The following is a 19,381-nucleotide window of genomic DNA, read 5'->3' as shown; positions in this document are numbered from 1 at the left end:
TTAGTATGTGATTCTGAAAAGTCATTAATTATCTGGAGATTCAGTTTCTACATCTATAAAACATGAACAATGGAACTGGTTTTCTTAGATTCCTCTAGGTTGGCTGTGATAATGTATATTAAAACATACTATGTTCGTAGAATAAAATTTTATTAATATTTTCATCCTTGTAAAATGAGCTGCTGTAATACTTTTGAGTAATACTTTCGGTAATACTTTTTTCTTTTATTCATCTTTCATTAACTATGTTAACTATTTCTGATGATAATGTCTAAAGTCAATTCTTTATAAACTATGCTTAATGATCAGAGTGCAAGCAGTGTGCTTTAAGACTTTCTTGATGACTTACAATTATTACAAATGTATATTTTTATTTCTTTAAAGGGCACAGCGATGGTCAATATTTCCTGACTGTCACTGTATGGCAAGAGGGCCAGGCAGCATCAACAGTGTACTTGAGCCAGAGCTGGGCAAATAGGCTTGATTGGCATCAACTCCAATGCTGATTTATGTCCAACAGAAATTTATGCTGCATAACTGCTATGAATTTGTGAGCTGAATGGCATCAAAGCCTTCCAGGATTTGCTGCACGAAAACCTAAAAATCAGACTTCTGCTTTTAGCCATGAAGGAGAAAGTGGTATGGGATTTTTGCCCACCCAATACAAACAAGTGCAAAACTGAGTCAAATGCCCAAGGAAACCGTTTCTGTGTCCAGGACAATAGGCAATTCAAGAGTGTAATCCCCAAGGAACTGTACATCCACCTGGCTTGCTGCCTAAGGGGATTTTCTGGACCATAACTCAGGGAACTAGGCTAAAGTTGTATGAAGCTGACTTAGTGAGCTGAAGGGGAAGGAATGGCGTTGGGGAGTGTGAAAGTGCTTACAATGCATAGAGCAAGAAACTGGAAAAGAATAGCTTCACAGCATGCACGTGACTACTCAGACATCTTACATGGGCTATTGGGCTGTGCACGCATAGGGCACTGCATGTGCTGGGTTTAACTACATGTCTAGTAGAGGGCAGATGACACCTTCACTCAGAACCAAGCATAAAGCCGGTGATGCTGGACTCTATATTATTAGAGGACAGAATCTGCTGAGCACTCCAGCATTAAGGCAAGATTCCACAGAAGTTATTTTAGGAGTGAATATATATTAGCCAGTTCCTAGGGCTAAACAAACCTCAGAGATCTAACAAAGAACAAAAGCCACACTGACTGGATTCAAAAGCTGTCCTCAAGAGAGAAAGCCTAATCTAGATTCCATACGCATATCATGCATCACAGTTTAACATAACTAAGCATGATAAAAAAATCAAGAACATATGAGTAGAAAGGTGTAAAAAAGGTAACCAATAGAAATGTATCTGGGCATAACCCTGAAGCTGGAATCAGAGGAGAAATTCATAATAGTTACTGTAAATGTTTTCAAAGATGTAAAGAAAAACATGCAACAAAGAATGAATAGATGGAGGAATCTCATTAGAGACTCAGAAACTATAAAAACAGAACAAATTCAAGTATTTAAAAATAAAATTACTGGATGGCTAATGATAGATCTTAGGTTGCAGAAGGACAAAAAGTTTGAAAATCAATAAAAAATAAACAACTGGAAGAACACGGAGAAAAAAAAGATTTTGGAAACAGTAAACAACGCTTCAGCAATCTATGAAGTCATAAGGTACTGAAAACTGGTGTTGCAAAAGAAAAGGAGCATGGGGCAAGAAAATATTTAAATAACAGCTGAATATTTTCCAATCGATAAATGTCACTAAATTCCAAGTGGGTTAAATGTAAAGAAAACTAGACGTAGGCCGATCAAAGTAAAACTTCTGAAAATTAAAGAGAAACATCTGAAAAGCAGACAGAGAGAAGAAGGATTATATTCTGAGAATAATATAAATGATGTCTGACCACCCACCAGAAGCAGTGGAAGTCAGACAACAATGAGTGGCAGCACTCCAAGTGCCGGAAGAAAAGGAAAAGCCACACCTGCAAATTCCGAGCTTGCATCTGGCAAAACCACCGTTCAACAATGAGGGAAGTGCAGAGCTTTCAGATAAATGAAAGTGGAGGACTGTTTGCAAGCAGTGCAATAAAGGCTGGGTGAAGGGAGGTGATGGAAACCCGAATACATGGGCACAAGAGAACCATAACAGTAAACATGTGGGTGAACTGAAATACTATCATTTTCTTAAAACTGACCATTTACAGTAAAAATATATGAACAGCTTTATAAAATATGTAGAAACAAAGCAACTGATAATATGAAAGTTAAGGGTATATAAAAAAAATTCTGCTGAACGTCACAAATAAGGCTGCACTCAAATGAAACACCAAGAAAGTTATTTCAAGTCACCAACAGAAAGCATTTTTTTGGTTACACACCTTTTAAAACCATCATTTGTACTACTAGTGACTTTGGCTTCCAAGTAGACATAAATTGCATCTTACAAAATGAATATTAAATCTTTCCAGGCTAACTACTAGATAGAATTTATAAGAAAGGTTTACAAGTAAGTAAAATATTTAAGCTGCTGTTTTTAAAACTGAAAATCAAGTAACAGTTGTTACAAGCTTTTAGAGTATCTAAACTTCAAATTTACCTGAATTCCAGTTTCAGTTAGAATAAATGCACCTATTACTATAAGATAATAACTTATTCAACTTAAGAAATACATTATCAGTAAAGTGTCATATAATCAGAGGTAGCCAGAACAGTTTTATGCATTTGACTATGAAATTATCATACTATGAATAGCTGAAATAGATTACCATACATGAAATCCTTATTTATGGTGAACTGACTCATATTAGAGGTCAAAAATGAAGTCTGCAGGGGACAACACTGAACTCAAAACTTCATCACACTTCACTACTTTCTGGGTAGCCATTTATTTTCTCTGCAAGTTCATCCAAGATAAGGTCTAAATCACCTATAGATCAAAAACCTTTTGATATCTTCTGACACCCATGTTTTTGCTGTTACTTTGAGAATTAAAAAAAATTCATGTAAGGAATTTCTGACAACTATAATACAGATACTATCAGACAAATAAAAACTTTTAAACATCCCAAGATGACAAAAGCGTGGTAAAGAAGCCCTAAAAGCAAATGTGTGTGGAGTCCTGAAAAATTTTAGTGGTAAAAGTGAAAAAGTAAAGTGATTTTTAGTGATGTAGTAGTCTGCCTACTCGACTCTAAAATATCTTTAGCCATTCTGTTTTAATGAACACCTCACTCTAAAGTCTCATTCACATTCATAAGTTTGTAGATAATAATTGTTGCTAAAAATGAATTGATAATTTTAAGATTTTCCGGTGAAACAACTATTTGTGGGTGAAGTATGAATGAAATCTGGCTAGCACAAGCCTTAAAATAACACTGGAGCTTTTTATCACAACAAATTCTCTTTTCAGAAGTGAAAATTCTTCTAGTTTCAATGTATCTTTAGTTCCTGAAATATTTTAAATGACTTTCATTAAAGATGAAGTCAATTTTTCAATCAAGTATCAGAAGACCTACACCTAATAAAAATGCTAGCGACATAGACAAACAAAATGAAAAAGAGAAATCATCTATTATTGGCCAAATATATATATATATATATATATATATATGTATTTTTTTCTTTTTTTTCAAGGTAAGAGACTGTATTGAAAGTATTTCTTTCCAAAGGCAGACATCTTTTCGAAGGACCAGGTTAATGAAATTCTACATAGTGTTGCTGAAAAGGATTCAAAATGTCCAGAAGACTGGCCTTCCAGTAACATTATTCATTTTCTGAAGTCCTTGTTCAAGACGTCAGGATAAGTGATCCTCTATAGTCCTTTTTTAATTCTAAGATACTGTCCCAGCTGGCTGCCCTGGCAAAGTGTTTCAGTGATGAATGCTGTGGATATTTCTTCACAACTGTGCATTCTCTTTTTATTAAAGTGTGAAAAAAAGGAATTTCCTTTTAAAATGAAATTAGCCTCAAAATCTACACAGATGAATTAACAGTAAGTATTAGAGATAAGGAATTACTGATTTAGAATAGACATGGGAACTTAAAAGTCAGAACTGGAGCAGCCTGTTGGTTCCTGTTAGAGCAGAGCATTCTTGGGGGGGTTCTTGTTAGCTGGTACTCACCTGGGGTCTTTCTGAATGCTGTCTATTGATGGGGATCTTGTGGTGCCATCATCACCTGGGGCTACATGCTGGAGCCTGTTATAATTGCACTCCTGTACTCGGTACTGGATCGGCCTGTAGGGATCCGCATAGGTAGCTGTTGTGTTCAGAGCATAATTGTTTCTTTGGTATGTGAGAGTACTTCGCTGGCTGGACGTCCTTTGTAGATTTCCAACACCTACTAGAAAGTCAACATTTTAAAAAACATGAGTATGTTCTCTATGAGGTCATCCTTTTAAACAGCAAAACTTTTTTTTTTGGTCAATTTTACTAGCAGGAAATGTCAAAAAATACAACTATAATACATTTACATGGTAGGCCTTATATATTGTTTTAACTCAGCATTTTAAAATTCCAAGAGAAATAGAATTAAGCTAACTTTAGAAATAGCTAACAGCAGTTTCCCAATTTCATTTTATCAATTAAAAAACAAGCTGATTGCTCAAATTTATAAATAACCAAAACCAACAAACTTCCTTACAGTGAAGCATACACTAGTGACCTTACTTTGATGCACAATTTATTTTTAGACCTGGGATCCTAATCACACTGGAAAATGTACTGTACAAGAGGGAAAGATTGATATACCAAATTATTCTGAAGCTATTTCCAGTTTTGCATGATGCTATGTGTACAGGTCTTTCATATTTAACAACTTTTTTCCTAATTACTGAAGCAGGGATCTCTTCAGTTACTGTATACATTTAACCCCTGCAATAAAAAAAATCTCAATATCATCTGTTTCTTTATTCTAGTCAAGAAATCCTTAGTTACAGAACACAAAACCAGAGAACAGCTTCTTCACTAATATCTGCTGAGATCATTTCAGTGGACTGAACTGTCAGTTTCTAGCAGAGAATCAACACAAATTCTCCCACCTGCTGTTTGAGGAGGCACATATCCCCAGAGTTATGGCATTTACAGGCCATCACTGCCTCTTGCATCTCATGTGTGTGTATGGTAACACATCTGTAGTGCCTTTTATTTGAAAAACTAAAGCTGACACTTGGGTCTTCACAGGTCAGCCTGACTGAAGAATGTGCTGGTTCACACTGCCTGCAGCCACACTTCTCAGCTGGCACAGAGCGGGAGGAGTGGGAGCTGGGGGATGCAGCACAGCATGATGCTGCAGCTCCCGTTCTACACTTAACTAGCCAGGGGACCCCCAACATGTAAAACAGGAAACAGTGCTGCAAATATGTGATACCAATGATAGACAAGTCACTCACATATGGATTATCTCCAAAGAGTTTCTGACAATAAAACTGACAAACCAACATTTGAACGATGGGTTTCTTTCTATATCTGGTATGCTCCTAACCCCTGGAGTGTCAGATTTATGACTGCAAATCTAACCTCATATAAATAGTACAATTACTTATTTTTTCTGACTGGGATTGTACCAAGGTTAAAAATATATATATTGCTCTTACAAATAAATGAACTTTTGCCTGTTTACTGATTAGCTGTTACAGCTGTTTGCATAATTCCTTGGAACAGGGAATGCAATCTCAATACAATCCTTCTATTGCTGGGTTCATGAAATTGGGAAAGCAGCTACACCCAACTGCTGCCCACCTGAGCCTGTGCGATACAGCGCCGTCTGGGACCCCTGGAGCTCCACAGTGGCGTGGTTTGGGCTGCGGTACACTGGGCTGTAATAGGTCCTCCCCTCGTATATCGGAGTGATGTGCAAGTCGGGAGACACAGCTGAACGAAGGTCTTGACCAAGCTGACTGTGTTGACTAGCATAAGAACTCCTCAAGCCTAGGTGCAGGAAAACCACATGAAGAACTGAGAAATCATGATGAGGTTAAAACACAAACCCCAACTAAAATGCCAGTAGACAGGACCAAGTGCTCAGTCTGAACAACCTTAACAGGGTAAGCTTTACAAAGAAAAGGTGCCAGGGGTGAAAAACACTCCATATATACTTTTAAAAGAAAACCTTCTCTTGGCAATAAGGAAGTACTTTAACTTAAAATAACAAAAAAAGACAAAAAACTACTACATGGCTTAGTATGCTGAAATCCATTCCCCAACTATGAGCAATTTCTTGATGGTGACCAAGGAGAGAATGGCCTCTTCTAGTATTATATCCTGAAGAACACTTAACAGCAGTGCTTCATGCCACTCTGTTTTCCAGGTCTCCACAAACCTGTGTGGTTCTCAAGTGGGTGATCAGCCCTGCTCAACACATTTTACAATCCCAATACCTAAGATAAAACCTACATAACATGCTTCATAAGAACTCTTTTTATTAAAAAAGGATTTATTTTTATTGCAAAGTCAGATATATACAGAGAGAGAAGGAAAGACAGAAATATCTTCCGTCCAATGATTCACTCCCCAAGTGACCACAAAAGCCGGTGCTGCGCCAATCCAAAGCCAGGAGCCCCGATCCTCTTCCGGGTCTCCCACGTGGGTGCAGGGCCCCAAGGCTTTGGGCTGTTCTCGACTGCTTTTCTAGGCCACAAGCAAGCAGCTGGATGGAAGGTGGAGCAGCCAGGACGCAGACTGGCACCGATATGGGATCCCAGCATGTCCAAGGCAAGGACTTTAGCTGCTAGGCCACCATGCAGGGCCCAGAACTCTTTAAAATACGTCTCTTTCATGTAGTTCACTTTTTTAAAAGGGAAAACACATTAAATTTTATACTAGAAAGTTGCATCTATTATCAGTAAACTAACAATATTCAATACGTATAAAGTTACTTTTTGATATTGCTATATTTTTCCATATTTTTTTAAAAGAAAATGAAAATGGTTTTCATTTGCAACTACATACCACACTTTTGGTTACCTTTATTGTGTAAAGAAGTTCCTATGTTAGCACTACATTAAAATTAAGACATTTTAGAAAGTTTTACTCAGACTGCTAATACTGTTTACACATGGGATCAAGGAAAAAAATGTCAAGCTCTGTCAATTTTCTTTGAAAAAGGAAATTAGCACATTCTGTATTATTATGCCCATAAATTTGTGATTTGTCACTATTACTCAATAAAATTAGTCATGTGATCGGAAAAAGACTGTGGTTACATTCCAAATACAAGCAAGTGAAAGCTGAAACATATTTGAATTCAGTGGCATATACTTTTAAAAAGTTTGCAAATATTTAACACAGTAAATAACTACAAAAGACTAGATTGTTCCGATGCTGTTAGTTCAATCAAATACCAATTAAAAACCGATGGACCTGTACCCCAGTGATAATTATAGGCTGCTTAGTTGGGGTGGGGTGGGGCCAAGAAAGTTAACATGCACAAAGCTTTGAAAGGCAAAGATTATCACCTACTTGGATAACAATGCCACATGGAGAGAAACAAAATGAAACCAATGGGTCTTCATTTGCTGAAATAAAGCCCACAGGTTTCCACAGTTTCCTAACTGGAAGACTGCTTGGCCAAATCTGGTTTCAAAATGTAGGAAACAGAGACCAAAATGATATGTAATTCACATCCACCAGAGAGCTACCAGGTTTTCAGTTTTGGGGTCGGAGGGCGTGCAGACCGTGTGAATCCACAGGTCATGCTCTCATTACATGGTATACTGAAGATGGGGTGGGAAACCTTGAACTCCTCAGGGCCTACCATAAACATCAGGCTAAATAGGGAGGTTAGCCCACCAGGGAAGGCCGCACGGAAGCAGATTTAACGCTGAAGGTGAGGTTATGACTGTTGTGAATTCTCTTTTGATGAGTGCAGTTTTCTGTTCACTGGCAGATTTCTTATTAGCAGAGTGTAAGTACTTTTTCTTTACGAAGCTCAGGAGTACTTTTCTTACCAACAGGGACACAGAGCGGGTGGGTGGTGCAGCAACCGTGTCTGCGAGCTCTTCACTACGAGCTTCTGTCGCCACATCCCACAGGCACTACAACTCTGTACTTCACTGGGACAGCTGTTTGGTTTGTTTTTTGGTTGAGTTGGGTGCCATTTACCACTTTGCTAACATATTTTTCTGTTTTTTTTTTTTAAATTTATTTTTCATGATACAGTTCCCTTGGCTCAAAAAACTTTCCTTTTCCAACTTTCCCATTCCCCCCCACCCCTGATTTCCCCCTATATGACAATACCGTAGTACTTCAACAACAGACACAAGTCTATCACTCTGCCATGTTACGTATATATGACATAGGAGGTATAGACAATGGTAGAGAGGTCAGCTGTTAAATATATCTTGACAATAGGATGCTGCATGGGACACCTGGAATGCTGCTCACACTTGAGAAAGGACCAGCTGAAGATGGGACGGTTCTGAAATTTACTGGGTCCCTTGCTCCTGCTAGCTGCTGTGATGTGAAATGGAAGCAAAGATTCTGCATCACAGTGAGAATGCGATGGATCTGGCTGGATGCTTAACTGCAACTCAGGTAACCTGAAAATTTTTGTAATCAGTTTGTAAGGAGTCATTCCAATATCCCTCCCTGGACCCCGCGCCATTCCTTCTTCCTCACAGCTCACGAAATTCCCGCCGGCCTAGCTATCCACCAATCAGATGTAACCTGGCATTCCACCTGAACCCCACCCCAATCTTCCAGCCCCCTCCCCAACCCCGCCCACTCACCAATCATCCCCAGGCACTAATCCCCTGGGGCCTGCCCCCAATCCCTCCCAATCCCCGCCCCCTACACCTGGCAGACAAAAGCCCTCCCCCCCCCCCAGGTGAGGCTCACTCTCTGGTCTCTCTGGCCTCTCCTCCTCTCTCTCTCTTCTCTCTCTTCTCTCCCCTTCTTTCCTGATCTTCACCACCTCTACCCTGTTCCTGCCCTGTTGGAATAAACCTCCTAAGATACCTCGTTGCGTCTGGTGTGTTTCAGCTCACGGTAAAGAACCAGGCTGTGGGAATCAGCTGCGCGTAATAATATCGTAATATCCTATGAACTAGAACTCTCCCATCTTTTTTAAATAACTAACACAGTTACTGTAACTGCATGGGAAAAGTGAGAAGATGAGCTCTCTCACATTTAAAACTAAAAAAGTAACCATCAAGGCATTGACTTGTTATAGGCTTATTTGTAATATGAAATTATTACATGTGACAGGCTGTAAAGGGAAAAGGTATAGAATAGGCAGTTAGATGTAGCACGTTGTTAATACTGGAAATTACTCTGAAAACAATGCCTGCTACTGCTTTTGTATACATGTTCATGCCTTAAACACACACATTTATATACATAATGCAGTCTTGCAAATTAGCACTACAAATTTTTATACAGCCCCAGAAGATTAAAATGGAAATGTCTAGAAAGTATACAATAAGTTAGTATTACTAAAGGTGGACATCAGGTAATTATGCTCTCTAAACAGTACTAGAGGAAAATTTTCCAGAAGCATATCCATAGGTTAATTTTTAATAACATCCCTACAACTAACGGAAAACAATGAGACTCCACAATATTACTTACCCAAGCATTAATTTCTATTTGTAAATCCACAAATACATATTAGATTATCTATCACAGTGACACAATACATGTGATTTAAAATCTTTGTCTAAGACATTAGAGATAACATACACTTATTTTTCAAACATTTAGGTATATTTTTCTACTCAAAACTTGTCTTGACTTGTTATGATTACACTGAAATGAGTCATTCAGGACATATCTAGTAAGCTTTCTGGAGGGAAGTTAGTTCACAAATACACTGTATCATTTAACTGATTTGACCATCAAATATTCTAGTCCCTGAAACTATTACATAACAGTGCTTTAGACTTATTAATGGACCATCCAATAATAAAAATTGAGGAAAAAAGCAAGTATGACAAGCACATCACTTTCTGAAGCCAGATGAGAGAAATTCATAAATTAGGATCCGCACTCAAAACAAGTGGGCAGGGAGATGACAGGAAGCCACACTTTCCTAAAATCTTGCAAGGATGGCACAGGCCCCATGTTGTGGCACAGCACATTAAGCTGCTTTCTTTGACACTCACATTCCATATGGATACCAGTTAGAGTCTACTGCTGAGCCAGGTCCCTGCTAATGCACCTAGGAAACCAGGGAAATGGCCCAAGTCCATGGACCTCTGCTCCCACTTGGAAGACCCAGATGAAGCTCTTAGCTCCTGGTTTTAGTCTGGTCCAGCCATTTTGCGGCCATTTTGGGAGAGAACCAGGGGGTGGAAAATCTCTCTTCACAGCTGTCTTTCAAATAAACAAATATTAAAAAAAATTTTTTATAAAGAAGAATACTGCAAAAGTTTTAGAAAATACCAGTTAGAGGCTAGGTTTTCCATACATCTTGCTGCCACCCTCCTCTAGAACATTGTCTAATCTCACTCGCGCTGTGCGAGAAAACGGTTTTTGAAGAATTCTTTATTCTCATTGGAAAGGCAAATCAGATTTACAAAGAGGAGAGACAAGACACAAGGAAAGATCTTCCATTTGCTGGTTTACTCCTCAAATGGCTGCTACAGCCAGAATTGAGCCGATGTGAAGCCAAGAGCTTTTTCTGGGTCTCCCATGCAGGTGCAGGATGACAAGGCTCTGGGCCATGTTCTACCGTTTCCCAAGTCATAAGCAAAGAGCTGGATGGGAAGCGGAGAAGCCAGCGACACAAAATGGCACCCATATAAGATCTAAACGCTTGACAGTTAAGGATTTAGCCAACTGAGCCACTGTGCCAGCCCAAGAAAACCAGTTTTCTGAACAAAACAAGCAGTGTCCTATCAGGGTCAAACAGCAGTTTCATGCGTTGGCTCCTTCCTCCTGCAAGCTGAGATGTTGTACATGGCACTTCTACACAATGGAGGTGCCAGGTAAGGACTATGGATGTTCTCAGAACCACTTCTCTTCTAAGCTTTCCTTGGACTACGGAAATGGTCCTTACCATACAGCAACATCCTTTCTGAGCCACCCCAGAGACCGCCTAAGCAGAGCACATTGCCCTGATGGAAAATTGAAGAAGTTTCTCTTCTAGGAATTTCCTTGATCTCAAATTCCAGTTTCAATTGTTTGTATATAACTACTCAATTACTTGGGAGGCTGTGGGGCAGCCTCCCCATGCTTTGCCCTTGGCACTCCCAGGTCGGGGAACCTTGCCGGCACTGTGCAGCTGGCGCGTCAGCAGGCTGTCACCAAGAAGCTATTCAGTGTCAGCTTTGCCAACAGCTTTGCCAACAACATTAACTATGACCTGGACTACGATTCCGTGCAGCTCTATTTCTACTGCTATGAAGAGGAGAACTTCTACCACCAGCAGCAGCAGAGTGAGCTGCTGGTGCCCAGCAGGAATATCTGGAAGAAATTTGAGCTGCTGCCCACCCCGCCCTGGTCCCGGCCTCTGCACACCTCCTACATTGAGATCACATCCTTCTCCCCCGGAAGACGACAACAGTGGCAGCAGCTTCTCCACTGCCAACCAGCTGGAGATGGTTGCAGAGCTGATAGGGGGCGACATGGAAACCAGAGCTTTGCCTGCGACCTGGACGACGAGACCTTAACAAGAACATCATCATCCAGGACTGCATGCGGAGTGGCTTTCCAGCTGCAGCAAAGCTCATCTGGGGGAAGCTGGCTTCCTAACAGGCTGCATGCAAGGAGAGCAACAGTCCAAGCTCTGCCCGCGACCACAGCGGCTGCTCCATCTCCAGCCTCTACCTCCAGGACCTGAGCACTGCCACCTCCAAGTGCATTCACCCACGGTGGTGGTCCTCCCCTATACGCTCAAAAACAGCAGCTCTCCCAAGCCCAGCTCCTCGCTGGACTCCAGTGCCTTCTCCCTGTCCTTGGACTCTACTCTCCTCACTGAGTCCTCACCCTGGGGCCAGCCCCAAACCCCTGGTGCTCCACAAGGAAACACTGCCCACCACCAGCAGTGACTCCGAGAAGAGCAAAACGATGAGGAAGAAATCAACGTTGCTTTTGTGGGAAAGAGGCAGCTCCCCACCAAAACGTCAGATTCAGGGTCATCGTCTGCTGGGGGTCACGGCAAACTTTGGTATAGCCCACTGGTCTTCAGGGGGTGCCATGTCTCCACCCATCAGCACAATTAGCGACACCTCCATCCACTAGAAGGACTACCCTGCTGTCAAGAGGGCCAAGTTGGACACAACGTCTTGGAACGCCAGAGGAGAAATGAACTGAAAAGTAGCTTTTTTGCCCTGCGTGACCAAATCCAGGAATTGGAGAAAAATGAAAAGGCCCCAAAGTGATGATCCTTTAAAAAGCCACCGCATACATCCTGTCAGTCCAAGCTTAGGAGCAAAAACTCGTTTTTCGCAGAAAAGGATTTGTTGTGGAAATGGAGAGAACAGTTGAAACACAAAGTTGAGCAGCTACGGAACTCTTGCATGTAAGTTGACCTATAAGAGGGAGGAACTAGACTGGGACATGGATTCTTATCTGTTACTGGGGGGAAAAATAAGCAAAAAAGTTCCTTCTGACAGGAGTACAGCATTCCATTCTGTATGAACCTATTTCAAATTCATGGTCAAGTGCAACCTCACAACTTTGGCTGGATCTTTGGACTATAAGGTTTAGCCATAATGTAAACTGCCTCAAATGGGGCTTTGGGCATAAAAGAATAACTTCTGCTTGCCATATTTTTTGTTTCATTCTTTTAACAGATTTGTATTTAAGAATTATTTAAAAAAACTTTCAAAGTTTACCCAACTCTCCTGTGTACATGACCATTAAATGTGAATAACTTAAATAAAACATTTATAGCAATTACACAATTACATAAGATTTTAAGCCATGTATTATAAACCAATTTTTTACAATACATTTTTTCTTTTAAAAGTTGATTGTTTTCTATTTATTTTAAAAAAAGTGAAATACCTGGCAAATATATAATTGAAAAAAAGGAAATACTCAATTAGAAAATCTCAAAAAGGTTTTCTTTCCTAGAAGCCATAAGATAAAAACTGTACTATATAAACATATTTTAAAATTTCATAGCTAAAACTCCTGAGACAAAAAGACAAATGATAAAATGGGGAGTAGTTGAAAAGTATACTACAAATGGCAGATTTATTTCAAGAATGAAAAATGTTTGCAGATTATAAATTTAGAGCAAAAACTAACCTCATGGTTTTAAGAAAGATGAATACATGAAGTTTGTTCCCTTCACATAAATTAAACAAATACTAAAAAAGAAATATGGAATGAAATGGTTGATAAACTTGAACCTTCAAACTGAGTATAACTTAACGAAGGTCACGTCAAACAGTGAGTTACAGCTTTTTACCCATCATACTCGCAAAAACAAAAAATTTGGACAAGATGTTAGCATAGTGTTGGGAAGTAGCCACACTCTTAAATGACTGTAGAAACCTAAGCCCCTGTCACCTTGTTGGAGAGCAATGTGACAGCATCTCTCTAGGTGAAGCTAGGCGTATATTCTAATACAACATTTCAAGAAAAAGACCCTGTGTCCTTATGTGGTTATGTGAGACATTCAGGAAGAACTTAAGAGTTCATCATCTTCATTCTCTAAAAAAATGGCAAAAAAATTAAAAGGTCCATTACAGGGAAGTAATTAAACAAATCGTAAAACATTATGAAAAAGAGAGCCCTAAGTGTCTGCTAAGAAAGAATGAGGCAGACTCATAACAACACTGTGAACAGAACAAGACACAAACGGTATATCTGAGAGAATCTCACCGGAATAAAGGAACACAAAGGTGTGTGTTCACTTACAATATAAGTATGAAGGTATGTCAAAAAAGAACATGGAAAATAGAAGGAAAAGATAAATTCATTTTGGCCAAAAGATTTAAAAAAATTACTTATTTACCTGAAAAAATTAAAGAGAAACATAGAAAAAGGTCTTCTATCTACTGGTGCACTCCTCCAAATGGCTATAATGGTCGGGGCAGGGCTGGCAAACGTCAGAAGCCAGTAGCTTCTTCAAGTTCTGTCAGGAGGGTGCAGGGGACTAAGTGCTAGGGTTGTGCTGTGCTGCTTTCCCAGGCACATTAGCAGCGAGCTGTATCAGAAGTGGGCAGTCAGGACTTGAACATGCACCCATATGGTATGCTGGTCCTTCAGCTTGCAGCTTAACTACAATACTGGACCCTGCAAAAAAGTTTTGGAATCCATGGCCATGAGGGGTCTTCAAAAAGACCACAGAGAAAGTATTATACGAAGGATTTAAAACTTGTAAAAAATGTTTTTGCACCCAAACATGCTTAGCTTTTAATGTCATGTTCTGCAAACACTTTGAAGTGTACTCACATATGAATGCATATATAGGTACATATGGAGACACAGATGCTGGGAGAGAGGAACTGGGAGGGTCTCAGCGGGGATGACAGGTGCCTGTGACCTTCCCTTCTTGTCTCTCATTTCCTTGTACCATTCTGATTTTTACCATTCTGTGTATGCTACTGTTAAAATACTTTGAAACCCCAGTGAAGGACAAAATTCATTTTACTGAGAACAATAAAATCTTCATAATATGTAGGAAACTCTGCGTGAAAAAACCCTGAAGGGAAATAGCTATAACACTTGAGATGTGGTATCTTTCTGACCTAATCTTAGTGGTATGTAAAGGGAATTTCCGAGAGCCCTGTGCATTTACCGCCGGGTTGCCAAAGACAAAGGATGGGGAAAACTTCATATACTAGTCCATAGTACCACAGCATTGCTCCAGGGTAACAAAATAAGTATATTCAAAAGGATATTCTGGTCCTATCTTGAACACAACAAATGTTTATATGAAAGGATAGGTCTGACTGGTCATGGAAGTTTCACGAAAAAAACAAATCAGAGGGTGGACATCTGGCATTAGCAGCTGCAATGCTCACATTCCGTGGCATAAGGGCCTGGATTTGAGTCCTGGTTCTGTTCCAAATCCCAGCTGCCTGTGACTGCACACCCTGGGAAGCAGCAAGAGACGGCATAAGTAATTGGGTCTCTGCACTCACAGTGGAGACCTGGCTTCTGGTTTTGGCTCATCTGTGATGAGCATCTGGAGAATGAACCTGCAAACGGAAGCTTTATCTATGTTTATCTTTTCAAATAAACAAACAATCAAACAGTTAAGAATTCCAACCAATTCTTCTAAAATTTAAAAAGGTACACTTTAAATTGATATTCTGAGGGAAGAAATATTTGCTCAAATTTTGCTGACAGAAATGTATGTAATTTAATAGACTGAGATTTATAGCACACAAAAGACAAAGTGAGGTTTACAGTGAAAACGTCAAGACAGAAACAGGCTTCTTCCCGCGCTATGATTCTGTATCAGTTATACTTCCCCAGATCCCTCACTGCACTTCACATGGTATTGTCACCGGCTACTCACCTGTCAGGCTGTCTGGCCGAGGTGGAACCATCCTCTCATAAATGTCGTACTGCGGCTGTCCGAAGGGCTCCATGTCATGAACGGTCCTTGGCAGGGAAGGTCCCAGGTGCTGCGGTACGGCAGTCATCCCTGAGCGTTTAGGGGACGATGACCCCACCTGGCCTTGGGATGGGGAAGCTACTCGAGTCTGTGCATCCGTGAGGCTCAGCGGGGACCCCACTCTGGTGGTGGTTTGGTATTGAGGGGTTGGTCCGTTGGGATTGGAGGTCTGCCGGGAAGTGACTGACCCAATCCGCCGCACAGCTGTTGGGGAGGCGGGTCTCTGTGAGTATGGAGAGGCTGCCCTCTGAGCGGGCAGTGTGGTGGACGAGTACGCACTGGGGTTCAGAGGTCGGGAGTCGGTCACCGATGGAGAGCCAAATCCACTACCCAGAGAAGTTCTCAGTGACCCCCGTGAAGGAGACACGCCTGTGCTGATAACATAAGAAGGAGACTGCGCTCTAGATGGAACTGAACTAACTCTTCTCATGGCCCGATTGGCTACTGATGGCTGATGAGAGGGGGGAGAAAAGAGAATTGGATTTATCCAGGGTTTTGTGTCCATTACAGAAAAAAATGCACACAGCTCACTACAGAATGTGAACTCATTGTTTACTTTAGGCAGCTAAGTTTCTCGTCCTTTTCATGCTATAGAGTTAGATCTTAAATTTTCCTCACTGTGCTTTCCTTGTTCTACTTTTTTTCATATTTTTGGTTGTTTAGTCTGAACACTAAAATGAACCCGTAAAAGAGAACTGAAGACAGGTATACTCCTTTTTGTCTTTATATTTGTTATCTTTTGCCTATGCATTTTCTACAACATACACAATGCCTTATTCCATCAAATACTACCAACAATTTGTTCATAAGGACAATTAAATCATGTACTTAGTTTACTCTCTGTGATTTAAAGGTAATGCATTTTTATAAAACGAAAAGGATTTTAAAAACCCATCAATCTAAACGTGGCCAGAGGAGTATTTATAATTGTTTAGTCTTTCTTGGTTGGCCCCTTAAAGAAATGTGTTCTTTCAGTTTGAAACCAGTGAGCATTTGGTTGGAGTCTGGGTCCTTTGCTCTCCTCTGTGAATTTATTTCCAGGGACAACTTAGTTGTGTAGTTGTTGTGGTCTAATTTGTCTGTTTCTTTGGCTTAAGTATAGCTTCTAAGGATTCCAGCCATTTCCTTTTACCTTCTCTGATCTATGAGCATCTAGCATTAGCAATTTGGGGAGGAATTCTAGTAGGAGAATGCTCAAGGTCTCTGTTGGGTTCTTGGCTCAGCAAGCTGGAAAAGACTCGAATGGGAAAGAAATATTTCTGCTATGATTGATTCTGATTCGAATCCACAGACTGTTGCAAGTCATAGCAAATGGCAAGTGCTTTTCTTCATGCTGTACAAAGAAAAACGATGGGGTTTTGACTGCAAAAGTGGCCTGGGGGAAAGAGGCATTAGGAAAAAAGAAGAACAGGCAGAGAAAAGAAAACTGATAAAAGGGCTTGAAGTTAAAAGCCCACGACCAGGGTGCTCTGTTATCTTCTGATTGCTAAAGTCCATCTGCCATTGATCCCCTCCATTTTGAACTGCAACAGTAAGAAAAGGAGCAAGGATAAGATCTGAACTTTGTACACTCTGATGAATTAAGAACATGTGTGCTTTGCCTGCAAGTGACACAAGCTCCTGAGCTGCCTGAAGCATCTGCCCTGATATCTTAACTGTGCTCAAATTCCACAAATTTGGGAAAACAATAGGCTTCAAGAGGTGAAGATGAGGTGGTAAGAGGATTATACGTAAACCAACCAAAAAGAATGGGAAATAAAAAAGGCAAGACAAATGAAGTTTAAAATTCAGTAAATAAGGACTGGTATTGTGGCACAGTGGATAAGGCCACTGCCCACAACTCCAGTATTCCATATGGGCAATACTTCATGTTCAGGTTGCTCCGTTTCAGATTCAGCTCCCAGCTAATGTGCTTGGGAAAAGCAGAAGATGAAGATGGCCCAAGTGCTTGAATCCCTGCTACCCATGCTGCAGAACTAGAAGAAGCTTTGGCTCCTGTTTTTGCTATGGCCCAGCCTGGCCACTGCATCCATCCATCGAGCAGTGAACCAGTGGATGGAAGATTCTCTCTTTCTGCAACTCTTTCAAATCAATAAATCTTTTAAAAAAATTAGTAAATAGTTGGGAAGTTAGTATGCATGCTTGAGTATGAACCAACAATGCTAACAATAAGTAAAGGAATTCTCACATGACTTGCAGTTACCAAAATGGAATGACAAATAATACATAGATTATTCTTAGAAATGCTTTTGTTACATAATTTCTCAGCTCTAGGACCAAAATCAATTTATTGAAAGTTAAAAAAAATAGGTAACATAATCACTGTTACATGGAAAAATATAGTTTCTACAGTTTAGGTAACTGCTGATCAAAAGAGGAACTTGAGATCTGCTGAAACAGTAATTTACTAAGCCAGTGAACTACTGTAGGCGTTTAGTTCAGAGCTTCCCAAACGTCTTCATAAAGCAGCCTTAGAAGCAAAGAAATAAGCATACAATTTGAGGTCTGGGAGTTCAGTTTGAAGGAATTTGTCTAATTTCCCATGTACTATATGTGTGTTTACTTTATTACAAAATATAAGTTTTCTCAAAATTTCTCCAAACTCAGTAAGCCAAAGCATGGGGGACCCAGACCCCTGCACTATGCACCTACAGTGCTTCTTGTTCTGCATCCTGATAGCATAGTGTCCACCTGTCTTCTTTGATCATCTTGCCATCTCAGCTTCACATTAATGGGGTTGGGAAGACAGCTACCTCACTGGATTGCCTACTGCCTTGAAGAACTTCTACTACTTCTCCCAATCCTGACTTCTTCTTTCAGTTAGGGTAGAAAACCCTAACTGGAAAAAAAAAATTGGTATACTTCTATGTTAATAACTTTTTGTAATAACGTTCATATTCTAGAAGCAGGAAAATACACAGAAATATATATTTCAGTAAAAGAAATACGCTTTCAGACAGCAATTTTAGTGATAAAAGTAAAAAAAAAAAAACCTGGGGCTAGAACAGTCTAACCTAATTGTATGCAGCAGGTGTGTGAAAAGCACTGTGTTTTATCAAAGTTTCTATGGCATATTTTAGTTACAGTATTTTTAGAAGGTTCTCACACTTCAAGGACTAAAATATTCATTTCAGTTGTTTACTCTTCCCTTGAACTCTTATTCTTATGCCAAACTTAATGTTTCTAAAAGAACTGCTTTGCATCTAGAAATTTATCAGAATTCACTATAGGAGTTAACTAATAGAAAAAAAAAACATACTTAGGTTTCAATGTATTCAAGTAGTATAAGATGACTTTAATATTTTATCCATTCTTTAAATCAAAATCAGCTTTCCTGATGCAGATCCTCCAGGAGTATCTATAACAGATACTCAAACAGGAGGACATTTCTTCATGAGGAGCTTGGTGTGTCTACCTTACCTGAACCAGTGTTTGGCCTTCAGCTCTGGAATTCCTCACCAAATGGTTATTGGTTGGCCCTATGAATGAATGCTGTTGTCTGATATCAGCCTTGCTCACGTTCTGGCTGTTTTGGAAACTCCCCGCTTCCTGGTATCCACTGTCGGAGTAAGAATTCATTTGTGTGGAACTTCTTGAGTTACCCAATGATCCTGTAGAAACGAAGCCAAGAGCAAATATCTTTTTATATACTGCTGATGCTCACTTTAAAAAATGAAATAGAAAGAGCAAACCTAATGTTTAAAAGATAATACAACAGACCCTCACTTTCATGGAGAGATGTCTGTTCAGGTGAATAGAGGGTCCCTTGCTCTGGCTCTGTCCTGATGAGATAGTTGTTGGGATGGACAGGGTCAGAAACTCTAGGTTTGCTTACTCCGGTATTTGGCACCTC

At 40.0% G+C, this 19,381-nt stretch overlaps 1 protein-coding gene across 17 annotated transcripts in view; it reads right to left on the bottom strand.

Annotated features, from left to right (window-relative positions):
* Positions 1-19,381, bottom strand: part of PKP4 (plakophilin 4) — a 236,643-nt gene that overhangs the window by 44,434 nt on the left and 172,828 nt on the right. For 8 of the 17 annotated variants that reach the window (XM_004577144.4, XM_058664500.1, XM_004577145.4 and 5 more), the window contains 5 exons: positions 19,249-19,380; positions 18,949-19,139; positions 15,430-15,979; positions 5,751-5,939; positions 4,134-4,353 (listed from right to left, as the gene is read on the bottom strand). In XM_004577144.4, coding sequence (XP_004577201.1) covers positions 4,134-4,353; positions 5,751-5,939; positions 15,430-15,979; positions 18,949-19,139; positions 19,249-19,380 — 1,282 coding nt within the window. The remainder of the gene's footprint in view (positions 1-4,133; positions 4,354-5,750; positions 5,940-15,429; positions 15,980-18,948; positions 19,140-19,248; position 19,381) is intronic. The other 9 variants (XM_058664503.1, XM_036493322.2, XM_012926113.3 and 6 more) reach the window with 5 other exon arrangements.

This window comes from Ochotona princeps, chromosome 5 (assembly GCF_030435755.1).
Source record: "Ochotona princeps isolate mOchPri1 chromosome 5, mOchPri1.hap1, whole genome shotgun sequence".
Lineage (NCBI taxonomy): Eukaryota > Metazoa > Chordata > Mammalia > Lagomorpha > Ochotonidae > Ochotona > Ochotona princeps.
The sequence above is the reverse complement of the archived record's forward strand: the minus strand, read 5'-3'. Positions and strand labels throughout refer to the sequence as shown.